We start from the raw sequence: 18,119 nt of genomic DNA on the forward strand, positions 1-18,119 counted from the left end.
AGCTGTATTTAAGCTCTGCAGAGCGTGTCAGAGAATGTTGATGGTTCAGACCTCGTCCTGCTGCTGCTGCTGCTGAAAACAATCAAATATTAATATGTCTGACTTGCTGGAGAGTCTTGCAAACTGTTCAAAAATATTGCACTCAGCTCGTGTGCGTGTGTGATTACATGACAAGGCTGGAGTACAAGTCTTTGCTTTAGTTCGTATATTGTAAAAAAGCATCTTTTCTTCGCCTAACCAACAAGTCAAATAGTTTTGTTGTATTATCAGATAGCAGGAAAACGAAAAGCTAAAACCAATCAATTAATCAGCTGATCGCTTCAGGACTAATTGACCGTTTGTTGGCCTCCAGATTGTCCCGTGTTACTGTTGCTAGGTTAGACAAACAACAGCCAATGAAAGAGTCTTTTCTTCAGAGAATAATGTTGACTGGAAAACCTGTTAATCTGTCTAATCCTGTCATATTTTATCCAACTGGTGGTAAAAGACAAGTAGTCTTTCCTGTTGTTATTTCTAACATCTACCAACATACCTCTAGGCTCCATTATTACAGGTTTTAAATGTCCCTTATGGGAGTGGACCCCTGCATTGATATAGTTTGTCTAACGTAGCAACAGTAACACGGGAAGTCTGCACAAAACAAAGGTTATGAACCCTCTGATTGGTGGTAAGCAGACCAATCAGAAGGCAGTCAATATCAGTCAATATAAGTCAAGGACAGGAAGCGTCAACTTTACAGTGAACGTCATTTGTTCATAGGATTAGTAGCTGTAAGGTGTAATCAATTAAATATATATGGTGATGATAAAAGGCAAGGACACATTTTAAAGGTTTATAAACAAATTTTTACTGATACAGTTAAGAATATTGATACAGCAATGTAAAGCTACCATAATGCACATACCTATGGACTTATGAATCATAATGGGCACTAGATGGATTATAATAAATAGTTGAACACAACATCTGTACACAGAAACATCGCCCCATAATCCATAGAAATGTACATATACCAGTACAACATTTATAAGTCCATAAATTTACGAATGACAAATCCTCCAAAATAAAACTGATATCATCCTCCATCGTTATGCTTCTTTTTACTTCTGTTTTTTTTTTCTGAAATAAACACAAGCATCTACTGAATTTATAAGGAATTATATATATACAGGTTCCTAAACAAGAAACTCCATAAAGGCACAATCGTCTATACAACATGTACAAAACAAGAAGAAAAAAAAGAAACCGTCTGGAGCTGAGAAAAAAGTAAAAATAAAATTATTGGTCGTCGTTATAATTATAACATATGATTGCACGTACAATATGAATGTCAGCATCTGTGCTTTGAAAGGTGATTTGCAAAGAGACAAACCCCTGAAAAGTGTTTTCAGTCTTACAAAGTGACAAAAATTACAAAAAGGAGAACAAGAGCTTTCCACGTGGGGGGGTTTTCAGGTGGCAATGACCAGCCTGTCTTCGTCGTCACTGGACGCCTCATTATAGTCATCAGTTACTTTCTGCCAGCTGGTCACTGGCGGCGGTCTTAGAGGTGCAGGGTCATTAGCTCCTTCAGCTGTTGACTGTTTAGGACTGTCTGCTTGACGCTGTGGAGCTGGTGATGGATGCTGCTGTGGGGATTTACCTCTTTCCTCTCTCTCCACAGTCTGTGCGAGCTCTGCGCCGCTGCTACCTCCGGGGCTCGGCCTGCTGCCCGAAGTCAGCTCCGGAGAACTGCTGACCTTGAAAGGGGCAGATGGTGAAGCAGAGCCAAGCCTGTGTTCATTTTGAGATGGCTGTACCCCCGCAGGAGCTTCCGGACTCCCCTGCCTCTCAGAGGACCCAGGGAGAGGACTGAGAGCCGACAGAGGGCTGAGAGAAGGGATGAGTGCAGGTAGGGCGATGTTGACTATTTGCAGGCCTGGGACATGTGTCTGGGGGCCGGTGTTGCTTTGGGAGGTGGGGTTGGCAGCTAAAACCTGCAGCCCGAGGGTGGCATTCAGGGTGAGGCCTTGCTGGGGAAGCAGCTGTGTGGATGCAAGGCCTGTGTTAGTCAAACCCATGAGGTTAAGCGTCTCCAGACCCACTTGCTGTATTGTTTGAGCCTGGAGGCCAGCGACCTGACCCAGAGGGAAACAAGGAACGACACTACTGATTGGTTCCTGGACCACAAGCGGCTGCGTCTGCAAGCTCTCTGGCTGGGGTGGAGTGTTGGGAGCCGGTAACGGGCTCGTGTTCCGGTGAATGACGCTCACCGCCGGGATGGTGAGCTGGACAGGGCCCGCCTGGATCGGTACGAAGGTGGAGTACGCTGCTAGGCCGGCAGGCACCAGCTGGATCCCCCCAACTGGGACCATGCTGTAGGAGGAGCGAGAAGGCTGCTGGGAGTGCAGAGGCAGGTGGCTGAACAGGTGGGTCTCTGTTTCTGTTGTTTGGGATACTCCCTGTAGGGGAAAGTGCGTTGGAACTTGAGAAACATAGGAGGAAGTCTGCGTGCTCCGGTCCACTGGTATGCTTGATTCACTGGTCGCCACAGCAGGAAGAGTAGAAGTGTCCTGTAAAAAGAAGGAAATCATCTTATTTCTTTATTTAAAAAATGTCAACAGGCTAAGATGAAATGCTGTTCGGATCAATCCAGCAAGCCTCTGAGACTAGTCACCTTTTGTAAGAGAATTCACAGGAACTTTGTGGAATTCAAATCCTCCCATGCAGGATTCAATGTAAGGGTGTGGACAGGAAAGATGGGATGCAGACAAAGAAGGGTGGAAAGAGACACAATGAGAATACGTGGGTCTCACCTGGCCTAGCTTGGAGCCTTTGCCTGGCACTGGGGGACTAGGGGGGACATCAAAGTCAGGGTAGTCGATGGACATCTGTCTGCATGGTGACACTGGACTCATCATGTGCACTGACTCTGTGTCTGAGGTGTAGGAGTCTGATGAGGTGGTGGTGGTGGTTACAGGTGGAGGAGAGTTAAGGAAGGGCATCGGGCTGTAGATGGACCCGGAGATGGATATCTGCTTGCTCAGGGACACAGGACTCATCATGGGGACGGATTCTGTGTCTGACGTGTGCGATTCAGGAGCTGGAGGTTGGGACAGAGGGAGGGACACTGAGCTGATGGACATCTGGGCTAGGAGAGCACTAGGAGGGACTTCGGCCTCTTTGGAAGGGATGTGCTGCGGACTAGCGGAGACGGAGGGGTTGGTGGACAGTCCAGACTCGGCCTGGCTGTCCTCCTCTTCCTCCTCGTCATTCTCCTCGTCATCGGGGCCGTCGGAGTCGTCCCCGTCTGAATCCTGACGGTCAGCGCTGCTCACTTGACTGCGGTCTCCTGCAGACGAGACAATGTGTGAGAGGTTTGCTGCAGAAAACATGAGTCATCCCAGCTCTGGTAGCATGTGTCATTAAAGATCTCCCATTATCATCTAGAGTTATTCCCCCAAAGTGAGAAAATCCACCACATGAAATCCTACTCAGGCGGCGTTTCACACCCTGGACCACCATATGCCCCTGAGCTCCATCACAGGCAGAGAGGGAAAAATAAATATGCTCACAGAAGCTTGGACCATAGAACGCTTTCAGGCAGCCTCTCTCTCTCTCTCTCTCTCTTTTTTTTCTAAAATTAGACGCAGCAATTTCCTCTTTCTAAACGCTGTGCATGCCGCCCACATGCGCTTTGAGTTAACAGAGGAAGAAGCTGCATTTAGAATTTCTAATTAGACCGTGGCAAAGCTATTGATCGACATAGCAACGGAGCACAAGCAGGGACAATTTGTGTTTTATATCTCATGCCATTAACAGGAAAAAAACTATTTAAAGAGGGGCAATCCTGTTGTTTTAAACCACAGACGACTGCATTAACAAGTATTAAGTCACATATGTCGTGATTTAATGTGAATAACCCCCAGATTCCACAGAGAAATTGTTAAATATTTATCATGTACTATGGCGTCTGTGCCCACAGTGATGCTACTGTATTTCCCTGTGGGCTATGCTTGAGCAGTGAAGTACTGTACCGGAGTCCTCTGCATCCTGATCCTCAATGAGACCCTCAGGCACCCCCATCTCCATGCACTTCTTGCTGTGGGCCTTGGATTTCATGTGCTTGGTCAGATTCCCTGCAAAAAACAAAAAAAGCAACAAGGTCTTACGGGTGGGCGGAGCTTGAACAAAAGCGCAGAAGGAGTTTATGTAAGAGTGCGGTCTTTGGGCGAGCTGTATGCAAAGGGTGAGTAACTGATAAAGACATTTTTAAATGAACGTGGGTTGCTGACACCAAGTACTGTTCTGCAGTGTCGCGTGGGTAGGCAAGTTCGATAAAGAACGGTGAATCATACTGTCTTGGTTTAAGAGATGGTGAAACAACATCTTTAATTTCATAGCTTGCAAAAGGACGCGTTAACTCTTTCAGTTCAAATAGGTTTAGTGTCTTTAGCTTTAAGATAAGTCTCTGCAGATGTATAGTGCCACTTAAAAAATATCTGCACCACTCAGAACTTTTTCCTGCATAAAAATATGTTGTTTTTTCAAGAAGAGCCAATATAACATATCTGTCAGGTGCAAAATTAAGTGCACCTCTAGGATTACAAGTTAATTTCAAGGTCAAATTAGAGTGCATCCGTTCAGAAGTGTTTCCAATCAAAGTAATAAGACTCAGGTGTCGTTCAGTGCCACGTTTTTATTTAATAAAATCAGGGGTTTTCACGTTTGTGGAAATATACGATGGCACAGACAAAAGGAGCTTTCTGAGGAGCTCAGAAAAAGAGTCGTTGTTGATGATCAGGCTGGAAAATGTTATAAAACCATCTCTAAAGTGTTTGGAATCCACAAATCCACAGTCGGACAGATGTGTAATAGTCTGAGAGGTCCCACAGGAACCCAGGGGTAACTTCTAAGTAGCTTGAAGGCCTCTCTCACATTGATTAATGTTAATGTTCATGAATTCACCATCCGGAGAACACACTGAACAACCATGGTGTGACAACCATCATTTCACCTGATCAGCATCATGTGGAGAATATTAGGGAACTGTTTTGTGGACAGATGAGACTAAAGTAGAATTATTTTGCTTAAATGAGAGGCTCATGTCTGTGTCCAAAAATTCTGAGGGGTGCAAATCCTTTTGTAGATATATGATAATTCAAGTGATCCATGATGGGTTAGTTACAATGACGTATGTTGCATTGACAAGGCAAGAAACATTGCAACTTGAGTAATCAGATAGATCTGGGTCTTTACAAGGATGAATAACATTTAAAATGACTAAAGCTTTGACACTAACCCTTGGTCTTGAAGGAGAAGTTGCAGTGGACACAGTGGTAAGGCCGGACATCAGAATGGGTGCGGATGTGTTTGCGCAACATGCTGGGCTTCTTGCAGCGAATCCCACATTCCTCGCAGATGTATTTACCTCGTCCACGCCCACGTACGTAAACATACTCTTCGTTAGATTTGTATCTGTGGGTTTGCAGTGTAATCATTAAGGGACACGCACTGAAAAGGAGGTGCTCATTTAAAACCTGGTGAAACATTAATGATCGGTTTATTAACTGGTTTGAATCTTACCCGCCGTCAAATATTTTGACCCGTCTTGGTTCCTTTGCAGAGGCCAAGTCCTTGTCCGAATCGTTGCTGGCCTGAGTCTCTGGTTGCACTTTACTTCTGGTTTCAACTGATACAGACTTCTGGGTTATTGGCACCTGCAGGAAGAAGTAGTAACGGATGTCTTTATTGATCTCATTCAACAAACGAGGCAGCAATATAACAAGAAGACCTTTCAAAGTTCTTACCTTGGGCATGACCTCTTTCAGCTTGCCTGAATAAGACAAGATATCCGATTTCCCGCAGGTTCTTATGGCTGAGGTGTAGTGTATTTTCTTGGAGCTCTGCTTGGAGTCAAACAGAGACATGACCACCTTGGTGGGCAAGCCCAGCGGGTTAGGGTTGTTGGGGTTGACCGTCCAGGAAGCATACGCTGAAGTCTTGAGGTCAGTCTGTGGGACATGAAGGGGTTTCCTCTTCATCAGGAAACACCATGTGAAAGTGGTGCCGGTCTTCAGGCTGGGGAAAGACAAGCGGTGGCTGTCTTTTGTGTTAACCACAGACACTGATGTGGTCAGTTTCACCTGACCACCGTGGAAACTTGAGGGCCTGATGGGGGATTTGGAAGGAGTCCACCTTGATTCCTCAGCTTTCTCTTGGGCCTTCAGAGTGTTGTTGTTTGGCATGGAGGTGCCCTGGCTTCCAGGCGTTGTATTCTGGGCGGGACCTGTCTCCTCGTGAATAACTGTTCTCGTGTCTTTTTCCAGCCCAGTACTGTCGGGTGACATCGGTTTAACGTCATCGGTAGCCTCAGAGTCCTTCTCCCCGTCAGACTTAACCTGGGGCAGAGGTGGAGCCTCAGTTTCAATGGGACTGTCTACTGGTTCTGTTGTGCAAACCTGCCTAACAAGTGTTAGCTTTCGTTGTCGCGTCACCTCTGACATCTTGGAATTAAGATAATTGACCGATCTGCCATCGGTTAGACATGCCACGCCATGCTCATCCTTAGCCCGCTTTTGGTGCTTCTCCATGTAGATGTCCAGGCTGTTGGCAGGGGACAGCATACGTTTACTTGAAGCCGTTGGCTCCTGCTGTGGGCACAGAGTTACCGACGCCAGCTTCTGTGTGCAATGTAAAGACCCAAGAGAAGGTTCTCCAGTATGATTATGAGTGCTCACTGTTTGAGTCCTGTCTGTCTTTGCAGTTGGTACAGCATGAGTGTCACCCTCTACACTGTGACCGGATGGCAAGAGATTTTTACTGGACATAGAGGGAGGTAGGTGCATTTGCTCGTGTGTTATTAGGATCTGTGGCAGTGGTAAAGCTCCTGTTTGTTCGCCTGACAAAACAACAGTTTGTGTCTTAATGTCAGAGCTCTGCTGATTATGTTGAGCAACATAAACATTTTGGATTGCATCTGATGATTTGGAAATGTTCAAAACTGGATTGGCAATGGGTATTGTTAAAACTGGCAAGGCTATCTGAGTTCCCTGTGTGCCGGAGAATGAAAATGTTTGGCTTTGTCTCAGAGCAGGACACTGTAGTTGGTATTTGGGCACAAAACTTTTCTTTTCTTCACACTCAGCTGGTTTGTTTTTAACATTCTCGCGACAAACTAAGATCTGGTTGAGTGGCTTTTGTAACTTTTGGCAAATTTGAACCCTTGATGTTTGATGCCAAGGGTGCGGAAGGCCATGGACTTGAGCCTGCTGAGTCGGGCTACCCAAATTAATGCTTTGCACCATTTGTTCATTCTTTTGTAGTGGTGCTTCACCAGCTTGCAGGATGAAAGGCTGAGCTACAGCGCGCCTATTGGCAATGTGAATCTGATGGGATCTATTCTGTGTAAAAGAGCTGACATTTGCAATTACAGGTTTATCTAGAGGTTGGACAGCTTTTCTGACAGGTTGCTGACTCTCTGGGCCTATCTTTAAAGACATCTGCCGAACTAATGGCCCCCGCCTCCTTTCAATGAGTGGCACCTGGGAAATTTGGGAGAGTTGTCCACTCTTCGGCTGACCAATAGGAGACAGAGATCTACTTGGAGATACATTGCCGCAGTCAAAGGACTTGCTACGGTAGTCACATGAAATCTCCACAGAGGGCTGAGTACAAGTGATCTGTTCAGATGCGGCACGCCTCATCATTCCTGGCACGCCAAGGGTGTTGAAGGCGGCTGGCAAACACTGAGGCTCAGGAATCTTGCCAACACACTCCCCTCTAGAAGGACTCTCTGACCTAGATGGCTCATCTCTGTCAAAAGAGGCTGAGATGCTGGAGCAACGAGACAGACTACTGTCCCTGCTGAGGCTTCGCGTGAGGCTGGACTCAAAACTGGATTCACCTGACGAGTGATCCATTTGGGCCAGACGGATCCTCTTCTTTTTAGGGGGGAGTTTCTCGGCGGGTAACTTCGACAAACTCTCACTTCTCTGAGGCCAGCTGAACTGATCTGCAGGCTTATCCGTTTGCTCAGTAGTCTGCGTTTCATGTTCTCTGTCAGGCTCCTCTGTGACCAGAATCTCTGGGACTTGGATGTTGTTTTGGCGAACAAGGCGAGATTGATGGACGGGAGTAGAGCTCTCAATAGCTGCTGCCACTGTGCCATCAGTGCTCTGCTCCTTCCTTTGTTTCCCATAGTCAGCACTCTTGGGGTGGGATATTTTTTCATGGTAACTGTCAACCGAGACACCTGCTGTTACATCTGTTTTGGATTTGTTAAGGGAATCCTTCTCCATACTGTCAACAGGAGAGACCCTGTCGATAGACTCTGTCTCAAAGGAATTGGGTTTGCTCAGAGAGTTGGTGTGTCTAATGACTGATGTACCACTGCCTTGTCTTTGCATTTCTCCTTTAGTAGAGATGCTGATCTGGGTCTCCCGTATTGGTGACAGTCTAGAATCAGAGGCACTGACACCTCTTGCTACAAGTTGAATCTGAGGTAGCTTTGACTGGTTGTTTTTGGGCTGTACGTCTACGATTAGAGCAGGCTGAGTAAACGTCTGATTTGTCATACCTGTTGGTAGCTCAAAACTGACCGAGCAAGGTGGAATGGTATCCGTCGGAGACTGATCATCCTCATCGCCAACACTTTTCATTTTCCTTCTCTTCCTAATTGACTGATTGTTGTGTTGATCTAACATTCCTGAACCACTGGTCGATCTAGCAACCATGGGCTGTTGTACGTTGACATGAAACACATCTTGTTCCGCTTCTTTAACAGACGTAGGCTTGTTTTTTGGACCGTGAAGCTCGGAGCAGTAGAATTTCTTATGCGTTTCAAAGTTTTCTAACTTTCTGTACCGGTTGCGACAGGTTTCACACTCGTACATTGTGCCTTTATTCTGCTGAGGCTTTCTGCTTCTGTCCTGACTGTGTTCAAATGATCTGCTTCTTTGCATCAGTTCTGCAGAATTGCTGTGACCGTGATAGCCCTCATCCATGGAGCGAACAGTTGGGAGACAGTGCCCCTCACTCGTGGAAAAGTCCTCCACGGCCACTTGTCGGACTAAGGTGCGAGAATGTATTGCGGGATTTGGGGTTGATGGGGCCGATGAAAATACATCGTCATTCAGTGAACTCATTTTGTCATCAAATGACTGACAGATGCGCAAAGGGTGGGGTAGGGGAGGAACATTAAGGGGAAGAGCAGAGTGTCCGGGTGTCGTAGGCATAGAGTTACTCCTTGTTATTGGCAAACAGTCCATTGGCGGGTACTGAGAGGGTACAGAGAGAAGAAATACTGGCTTTGATTTGTCCGTGGGAGTGAATGGGGACTTGGGGATGTCTGAGCTGGAACTTGACCTTCTTCCAATTGGTTTGAGATCAAACTGAAAAGAGTCTTTGAATATGTACGATTTGGGAGAGTCTATGCTACCTCTCCTTGACAGAGAGGTCCTTCTCGGCTTCACGCTGTCCAGCTGCTTGTTGTCAACTACAGCCTCGTTGTCAGATATCAACTTCGAAATCCGTTCTTCCAAAGACCGTGCACTGGCTTCTAGTGGAGGCCGCATCTGGCCTTCTGTGGCGCGTGGCCTTTGCTCAGTTGCTACATGCATCACTGTGGCAACGACAGCAGGAACACTGGGAAGATTCTTGGCAATATCAATGTCCACTGGTGGAGTTATCTTTACAAATGGACTGGGTGGACTCATGGCCTGATCAGCACTCTCGGAGCGTGAGAAGTAGCCAGAGTCTGTACTTCCCAAGCTGCGGGGACTAAGTAGACACTTGGGCTGTTGCTGCTGAGAAAAGTCTGTCGCTTGTTGCCGCTGAAGCTGAGCGTGTCCACCTAACAGCGGAGACTTGCACTGTTGGTCTTCGTCCTCACTCACGGTGTCTAGTGAGGGATTTGTACCATCCACCTCTTTCAGAGACGACAGGACTGTAATGTTCGACCTCAGATTTGCAGTCTGGAAGTCCCGTTGCCGTTGTGCAGCAGCTTGCTCAGGTGCTGCACCTGTAACTCTTGGACTGTCCGCCCTCAGAGGGGAGACGTTAACTGGGTACACAACAACTTTTGGAAGAGCAGCTGTCACTTTAGGCTCATGTGCCCTCTGACCTGGGGATGATCTGATGGAGTCAAACACACCTGATGAGTCTGCTTCTCCGTGGCTTGCTTGTGTCGTACATGCACCCTGTAAACTAGTTTCAGACAAAGCCGTCACGCTGCTCTGTGATGAGTCAGGGTCCAAGTCTGCAGTGCTACCTTCCTCGTCGCTGTCCCCGCTCTCCTCGGCCTCTGAATGAGTCCCGGCAGCTTTGTCGGATTCTTGAGACAGCGATCCACCTCCAGACTCAGAGCGTGCTATGAGACCCAGTTTTATAGCATGAGCATGTGATTTCTTGTGCTTGTACAGGTTGCTCTTGGTTTTAAATGAGAAGCCGCAAGTAACACAGGGATATGGCCTCTCTCCTGTGTGAGACCTGATGTGTTTGAGCAGCACGCTGGGTTTCGCGCACGCCCGATTACAGTACTCACAAACATACTTTCCTGGCTTCTTAGGCTTTTGGTCCTTGGAAACCTGTTCAGTATTAAAGTTCACTACAGTGGTCATCTGAACCTGGTTGCTGCCCGGTGTAACTGGGACCTGAATGGTGCTGGGAACACTTGCAGAGAGGGACTGGCATGTGTGCACAACTGGCGGTTGGCTTTGTGGCAAAGCATTGGAGCCGGAAGGAACGGGGGCATGAGTTATAGTGGATGGTCCAGTATTAAAGTTCATGTGCAGGCTAGACTTTTCTGGGTTCGAAGCAATGGGCATAAAATGTGTTGTAGTAAGCGGAGAGTTACCCTGTGTGGACGTCTGCACGTTTCCCTGTAGTGGTGCTGCAATGCCAATAAAGTTGCCTTGTTTGTCAATGTAGTAGGTCTGCATGTGGGACGGTTGCGTCTGGAGACCGATGTTGACAGCCGGCATTGTTACTTCGCCACTGCTTTGAGCATGAAGGGCTGCAGCTGGTTTAGCAACGGCTGTGACCTGCAAGGAGTGTTTCCTCTCAGCCAGAGTACTAAAGTCAGGCTCCATGGCCTTAAGTAGGACATCCAGTGGAGCGCTGCTGTGGTAGGGATCTCCCTCAAAGCTGGGGTCCTGGCTCTTGCTCTCTTTGGGCGGAGTCACGTCAGCGGTAATCAAAGAGCGCTCCTCACCATCTGCGGCCTCCAGTGACGTTTTCTCCTGCTTCAACCTTTCAGCATCCGCGGAAAATGACCCCTTCTCAGGGGACGCTGCGACTGGTTGGGCATATTGTGCGTCTCTTTTTCCACTGGGCGATGTGGCAGGGTTGTGGGAAGGACTGTTGGAAGAGGAGGAGCAGGAAGGTGTCGTTTCCTGGGAAGATGACCCGTGGAGAGAGGTTTCAGATGTTTTCAGTTGCAGGGGCTTCTTCACTGGAGACTTGGGGATTTTCTTGAGCTGATTCTCTGCGACAACCTTTTTCCTCTTGAGGCCTTTTACGTTATCTGCATTTCGACTTCGACTGCTTTCAGATATCCCTGAGGAGAAAGACACAGAAATAAGAAACACAGTTGGTACAGTAACGCCACGTCTTTACAACTGTACTCTACCAGCACCATACAGACTGAGCACGAGAGGCTCTAACAAGAAAATAAATACTGTTTCTGCTGCTTAACACTTGAAATGTCCTTGTTTAGTTTTAATTTAAGCTACAGCTATCATGACAGTGCACTTTATTCTAATGCAGCATTTTAGACATTTAGTTGTTTAGCGCATATTTAAACAAAATATTAAAATTTCATTCATATTTCAGTCAACAATTTAGCACACTGCACAAACTTCCTTATAACCCACATTTTTAATATATCTCAGACGTATATAATCTATTTTTAGTCCTCATTTATTATGGTTAACATAGTACTTATCATTTACAAGTTGCTTTATGAATATTTTCTCCAAAAACTACAAAAATAAGACGTGAATTTGTACTTCTTTTTATACCTAAGGTGATTTTTGAATTAATACAGTATTTGAAACTATTACATATGAAGTATGTTGTAATTATAATTTGTTTTACATCGAACTAAAGTGAAAATTTCACTTAGTATAAGTATACAACACTTCTATAAGCTTGCATTAAAGCTGAATTCCTTTAGGTTTAATCAGTCAACACCACTAATTTGCCACATCATCCTACCTGTCGCTTATTTGCCATGTGACTAATGGAGGAGTGTTTTTCTTGAAAATGTTAACTGACAAAACTTTACAGCCATGTACAGTGCACGCTTGCAAAACTGCATTCTTATTATAATAGGAGCACTGTTTTTAAAAGGGCGCACCCTTACTGTGGTGTCCCGTAATTTAGTGCCCTGCAATAGTGATTCAGACGAGTGTTTTTAAAGGACGTGTTGCGCAAGTTTCAGCAGTGCCCTGTCATAGTTTCCTGGCTTATGTAGGTGTTTCCCAAGATGAGGTCAGGGTTCCTTCAAGGCCCTTCGTGGCATAATTAGATTGAGGAACGCCTCGTCTTTACATAAGTTAATCCACTCTCCGCGCAAACATTCGAGCGGGGAGGCTTTAAAACACACACAACTTAACTTAACACGACTTCTTAAAACAACCTATTCTGAAAGACGTTTTAAAAATAACATATTTGAGCTGCTGCTGACGGACATGGGAAAAGCATTAGTCCTTCCTCCCCACTACAGGATTCCGGGACTTAACCACAAGTTTTCCATCATAAAAAGTAAACAAACATTATTTGTTGGCTCCGTCTTCTGGTAAGAAAAAAAAGCTGCTGAGGCTAGTTTTAGATAAAAATGAAATTTATCCAATCAGCACATTTTGTCAGCCAGTGGGTAAATCTGATATATTTTTCCTCCACTCCATAATTTTCCCATAACTGTATGACCATATAATTATTTAGGCCGTCACCTCGTGAGCATTTACTTCTTCCTAGTGGTGGGCGGATCAACCCGTGATTTCAGTACCTGAGCTACTCTTTCTATTTAGGGTCTCCACCCAATCACCTCTGCAGCAGATGATTCAATCAAAGCTCGCACGTCCTGTAAATAAGCCGTGTGTTTTATTTAAAAGCACAACGCTTCAGCGATGAGGTAAGCTCTGCAGGTTAATTCTCAGCCGCGGCTTAAACAAACTGGCTTTTCTATTTGAGTGTAGTTACTTAACAACTCGCCCAAACAACAAAAACAGTTCTTTGTGCGTTTAAAGTCTGTGCATTTTTTTTTTTTTTTTTTGTTGACATTTCAAGATTGCTTTTAAAAAACAGAAACGTCAACTTGAAAAACTACTGTTATTTTAATTTTTAAATTAGAAAGAAAACAAACAAAAACCTTCCTTTTATTCTGTACTCCAAAACAAAAAAGTTAAAATTAGATACACCTTGTGTCATAGACTCTAATATTGCATCTGAATATTATTTCAAAGTCACGTCAGCTACTTCTTCTTCTTCACCAACAAAAAATGGTTTTATACGCATCAAATAACGTCTGTTTTCTCGTTTAGCTCTATTTCCGTGTTATTTTTTCATATATTTTTGGTTTTTGCGTATTTATTTTAGAGTCTAAAACCAACCACGCAGCAGCAGAAAGTACACAATTTTCAGTTTTTCTATATGTATAATACTACTACACATATATGCATGATTAAAAATAAATAATAAAAAAAGAAGTGTATTAAAATAAATCTACAAGTTTTAATGATATTTAAAAATGACAGGAGGTCACTGCTAAAATATAAAAATATTCACCCAGGTTGAAAAATAAAACTACATGCAAAACAAACTTAGTGGAAAGAAAAGAGAAATGCATTCTAGTAAATTTTCCAGATCTCTTACCTTTCTGTGGGCCTTTGGGATCTTTAAGCTCCTTCTGTGCCTCCTCAATTTTATCTGTAACACAAGAACAGAAACCACTTTAACCTCGAAGAACTGCGCTCCATGGTCGAGGCGGTGCAGAACGCAACTAATGATGATACTGGGGATGCTTCCCACTCGGCTGCAGCGGGACGAAGGCCTTTCAAATGAAAAACAGACTTCCTCCACAGCAGAGAGCGCTCCACGATGTTCCATTATGGAAACTACTGTAATCACGAAGGGGGCGCACATTAAAACACAATCACACGGGCACGCCCACTTATAGAAATAACCAGGATTATGTTTACAAATGAAAGTCAGAGCTGTGGGTTCGTTTTCATTTTCACAGAGTGAGCGCCGATCCACAGGCTTATTTGCATGTTGGGAAAAACCCCAACGGGGACGACGGATTCGCTCCGCTCAGGCCTCTTTAAACGTCACAGTCTTCACCCGGCATCCAGCAGGTGAAGAACCTGTTTATGTATGAAGCATATGGATGTGTGGGAGGTGGTGTTACTCTAATCAATATTAATTATACTGCGCTGAGTCGTTGTGGTGGAACAGAGGAGGTATTTCCCTCCGTTTTCTCACTACTACAACATGTAGCTTAAATTAAACAGAAGGTGATTTATGTTTTTGTTTAGTTTTTCTCTCCCTATTGTCTCTTTAACTTTTGACAGCTTTGTTTTGCAGCCTTCCACCAAGCGTGCGTGCATACACACATTTTCCGGCACTGCTGTAGCACGACCATGGAAACTGAACAAGGGGGAAAAAAAACCAAACCAAACCAGCCGAGGCTTCTCTGCCCCACATGTGGCATTAAAGAGTGCAAGACGAGTCCTCGAGGACCGAGAGGTGCAATTTTTGCCCTAGTTTGCTCGAACGTTAATGGAGGGTGAAAGAGGATGTTCTTCTGTGGTTCCCAAATTCACGGTGCAATGCCGGGAATACTCAGAGGAGGGGTGCACACACACACACACACACACACACTACGGGGGAGGTCAGAGGATTATGTCATTGTGTGGGTCGGTGTGTGTGTGTGTGTGTGTGTGTGTTACTATAGTCACACCCTTCCCCATCTTTCTCTCTATATTACATCCCAGGCACACGCCACGGATTACATAATGCGTCCCCACCCCTTTGTGCTGCCGTGGAGCAAAACAAAGGCACCCTGCCAGCAGAAACACAGCAACCGAGACACATGAGGAGAGGGCATGAGTGTTTGTTTATGAGCATGTGTCTGGCAGAAAGGTAGAGAAGAGAGAGGTATGCGTTTGTGTGTCTGGTCTATTTACATATAAATCGCGTGAACGCCCCTTGGCGTCCGACAAAGACGCGGCTTGTGTTTTCTTGGCAACGACGGCGACGTGGTGCGTTCCTCCACACACGGAGATGATCCCGAAGCTTCCCCTCAGAGTCACGGCTCAACCTCACAGCTTCCTCGAGTAAAATGGCTATGTTACTGCAAAACCTATTTGAGATAATGAATGCTTATTTTAGCGGCTAGAAGATCTGGAGGTAGATCTGTTTCGCTAGCGTATGCTTCATTGTTTGCACAGCTTGATGCATATGTCTTGTATTAGACCGCACTGGCAAACCAAAGCATAAGTGATTACTGCCCACCAAAAATCCCATTAGTGGTTGTGTATGGTGGGAGACCAGAGTGGCAGCTATTATAGATCAGATTCCTCTTCTTACATAACAAGCCACAAACAAGACCCCTCATGCTGAATGACACCCATGAAGTTGAGCTCTGGAGCACGGAAAAGAACAGGAAACACCAGCCCAGCGAGTGGAAAGAGACGAGGCAGCACAACCCTCCCGACTCCGAGCCAGAAGGGAGTGATTATAGGGTCGTTCATATTTCCTTCATTATGGCTGCTGGGGGTTTGCCAAGGTGGTGGTGGTCGTCGTCGACATATTTCACCGTGGAGATATTCATCCAACCATCTGAAATCTGTGTAATTGTCCCCCGTAACCGCGGAAAACAACAAAAGGCACGCACCACAAATGTTGCTGGTGATGAAAACCAGAGCGCAGCGTGGAACACGACCGCAAAATTTGAGGGCAGCGAGAGAAAACTGAAGAGGAGCCCCCCCCCCCCCCCCCCCCCCCCCCCCCCCGCCGCTTCAGACTGAAACTGTTTACAAGTGTGGTTTTAAACAAAACAGGAAATTATTTGTAGGACGCTCAAACTCCTGCCTAACGACGCTGAGCTGTACGTAGTGTAGACAAATCACACTGAACTACTTGGCTACTTGTAAAGGCTTCTTCAAACAAATGCTCCAAGAAGGATGAAGAAAAATTACTGTAAATTATACTGCAGCCACAAAAGTAAATTCCACTAAAATAAAAAGCTATTTTGTTGTCTATAGTGTGACCTGAAGTGTTTTAAAGTTGCTGACTATCTTCTTACCGATCTATTTATCCGACTGGCTTTAATAATTTAGAAGAATATGAAGTGATACGCTCACCTAAATGTGTGTTGTCAGTATTTTATCGTACTCGGATCAGAAGATCTAAACCTGACGACTTTAACAAGCTGATAAAAAGATATATCTACTTCAACAGTAACGGTACAGACAGTAACCAACAGGACAGGGGGGTGAAATGCTGCTCAAGCTTCGCCCTCGGCCTCAAAGCGGTCGACTCCCGATCTTTGATCTGTGCAACGTGACGTCTAAGGATGCACCAGGGTCGGGCCGGGCCGGGCCAGGCCGGGCCGGGAGGGGGCAGAGTGGGCAGGTGCATGTCAATTAATCAGGAGTTTGTGGGCGATGGAGTCGGTCTTCTTCGCTTGTCACTGTCATGACAACCGCGAATCTTTTACTGCATCCTCCCCTCCCTGCATCTTCCAGCCCACTCCTCTCCCTCTCCTCTCTCTCTCTCTGTGCTGTCTAGGATGAGTGGGAAATGTGATTACTTGGACCCCGAGGGCAGAACTGACGTAATCGCACAGGAAAACGTGTGCTTTTTAATCCTAACGCCCCCCCCCCTGATGTGAGTTTACGACCCATCAGCTACGTCCAGGGGGTTGCTCAGCGGGAAGGGAAGCCCATCCAAAACTCCATTAAGGCTTTTGACAGACAACAGCCAGTAAAGACGTGACGGTAACAGATACAGATTTAAACACGTGCTAATGAGCAGGAGCGCTAACTTTTGTCTGAAGGAAAAACGATGTGACATTACAGCTAAAATCACCACGTTCCTGCTGAGAGCGCCCGGAGAGGACGAGGAGGAGGAGGGAGAGGACAAGGAGGGGGGTGGAAAAGAAAAGTGGGAGATGAAAAGAAAGAAGGGGAGGTTCCACACGTCCTCCTCCCGTCGCTGCCAGCTCGTTCATATTTTTATTTTTTTTATTCTCAACAGCCTGCCCTGCTGGGCCTCACCACGCCAGACAGCGACCATCAACAGCGACGTAGTGGCAGCTTGTCATGTCAACCATATGTCCGACGTTCACATGTTTCAGATGGCACAAACCGTTTGGCTTCAGCTCCCCTGTGAGCATCAAAGATATGTGTGTGAGAAAGGGAGGAGGGGGCTGGTTGTTTTGCAAAAACAGCATCTGTGAGGGAGTGAAGTGTCGTCATCAGTATGCACAACACTGCACTGGTGTACCAACAACGAGGCTGAACAGTACCGCTGGACCACGGTGTACGGCACACGAGGAGCCGGGTTAGAAGACGGCTAATGTGCTACGTTATGTGTTTAAAGAAAGAGCTGGAGAGAGAGTAAACACTAACGCCAAGAAGACAAAAGGACTGATCTGATGTTTGGACAATAGTCTATCAAACTGGATGAGGAGAGGAGAGCAGAGGAGAGGACAAGGTGGGAGATGAGAGAAAAAGAGAGGAGTGCAAGAAGAGGACAAAGAGGGAGAAGAGAGAAAAGGTGGGAGAGGGGAGTGCAGGGAGAGGACAAGGAGAGAGGAGAAAAAGGGGAAAGAAGTCAAAAAGCATGTGAATAAAGAAAAGGAGAAATGTGTGGGAGGATGTTTAAACTAAGAGGAGAAGAAACAGGAGAGGGAGAAGAAGAAGAAGAGGAAGAAGAGGAGAGAGAGAAGTGAAGCGATGCCTCAGCAGGCTGAAGGTGACGAGATGGGAGTTGGCAGCTGCCTCTTCTTCACTGTCACAGTGCGGGAGGGAGATGGAGGTTATGTAAGTGGAGCACCTCCACCCAGCAGCGCTGCACCCACCCGACATCAAGCGCACATCAAACACACCCTCACACCGGCCGACGCTCTCTCT

The 18,119-nt window shown here is 46.0% G+C and overlaps 1 protein-coding gene across 2 annotated transcripts in view; it reads right to left on the reverse strand.

The window, feature by feature from the left end:
- Window positions 1-828: 828 nt before the first annotated feature.
- hivep1 (HIVEP zinc finger 1) overlaps window positions 829-18,119 on the reverse strand; it is a 34,648-nt gene continuing 17,357 nt past the window's right edge. For both annotated transcript variants that reach the window (XM_084563563.1, XM_084563564.1), the window contains 7 exons: window positions 13,855-13,908; window positions 5,790-11,536; window positions 5,566-5,699; window positions 5,282-5,457; window positions 4,017-4,118; window positions 2,796-3,331; window positions 829-2,552 (listed from right to left, as the gene is read on the reverse strand). In XM_084563563.1, the coding sequence (XP_084419689.1) occupies window positions 1,452-2,552; window positions 2,796-3,331; window positions 4,017-4,118; window positions 5,282-5,457; window positions 5,566-5,699; window positions 5,790-11,536; window positions 13,855-13,908 (7,850 nt within the window). In that variant the 3' untranslated portion in view covers window positions 829-1,451. The remainder of the gene's footprint in view (window positions 2,553-2,795; window positions 3,332-4,016; window positions 4,119-5,281; window positions 5,458-5,565; window positions 5,700-5,789; window positions 11,537-13,854; window positions 13,909-18,119) is intronic.

This window comes from Chelon labrosus, assembly GCF_963514085.1.
Source record: "Chelon labrosus genome assembly, chromosome: 16".
Lineage (NCBI taxonomy): Eukaryota > Metazoa > Chordata > Actinopteri > Mugiliformes > Mugilidae > Chelon > Chelon labrosus.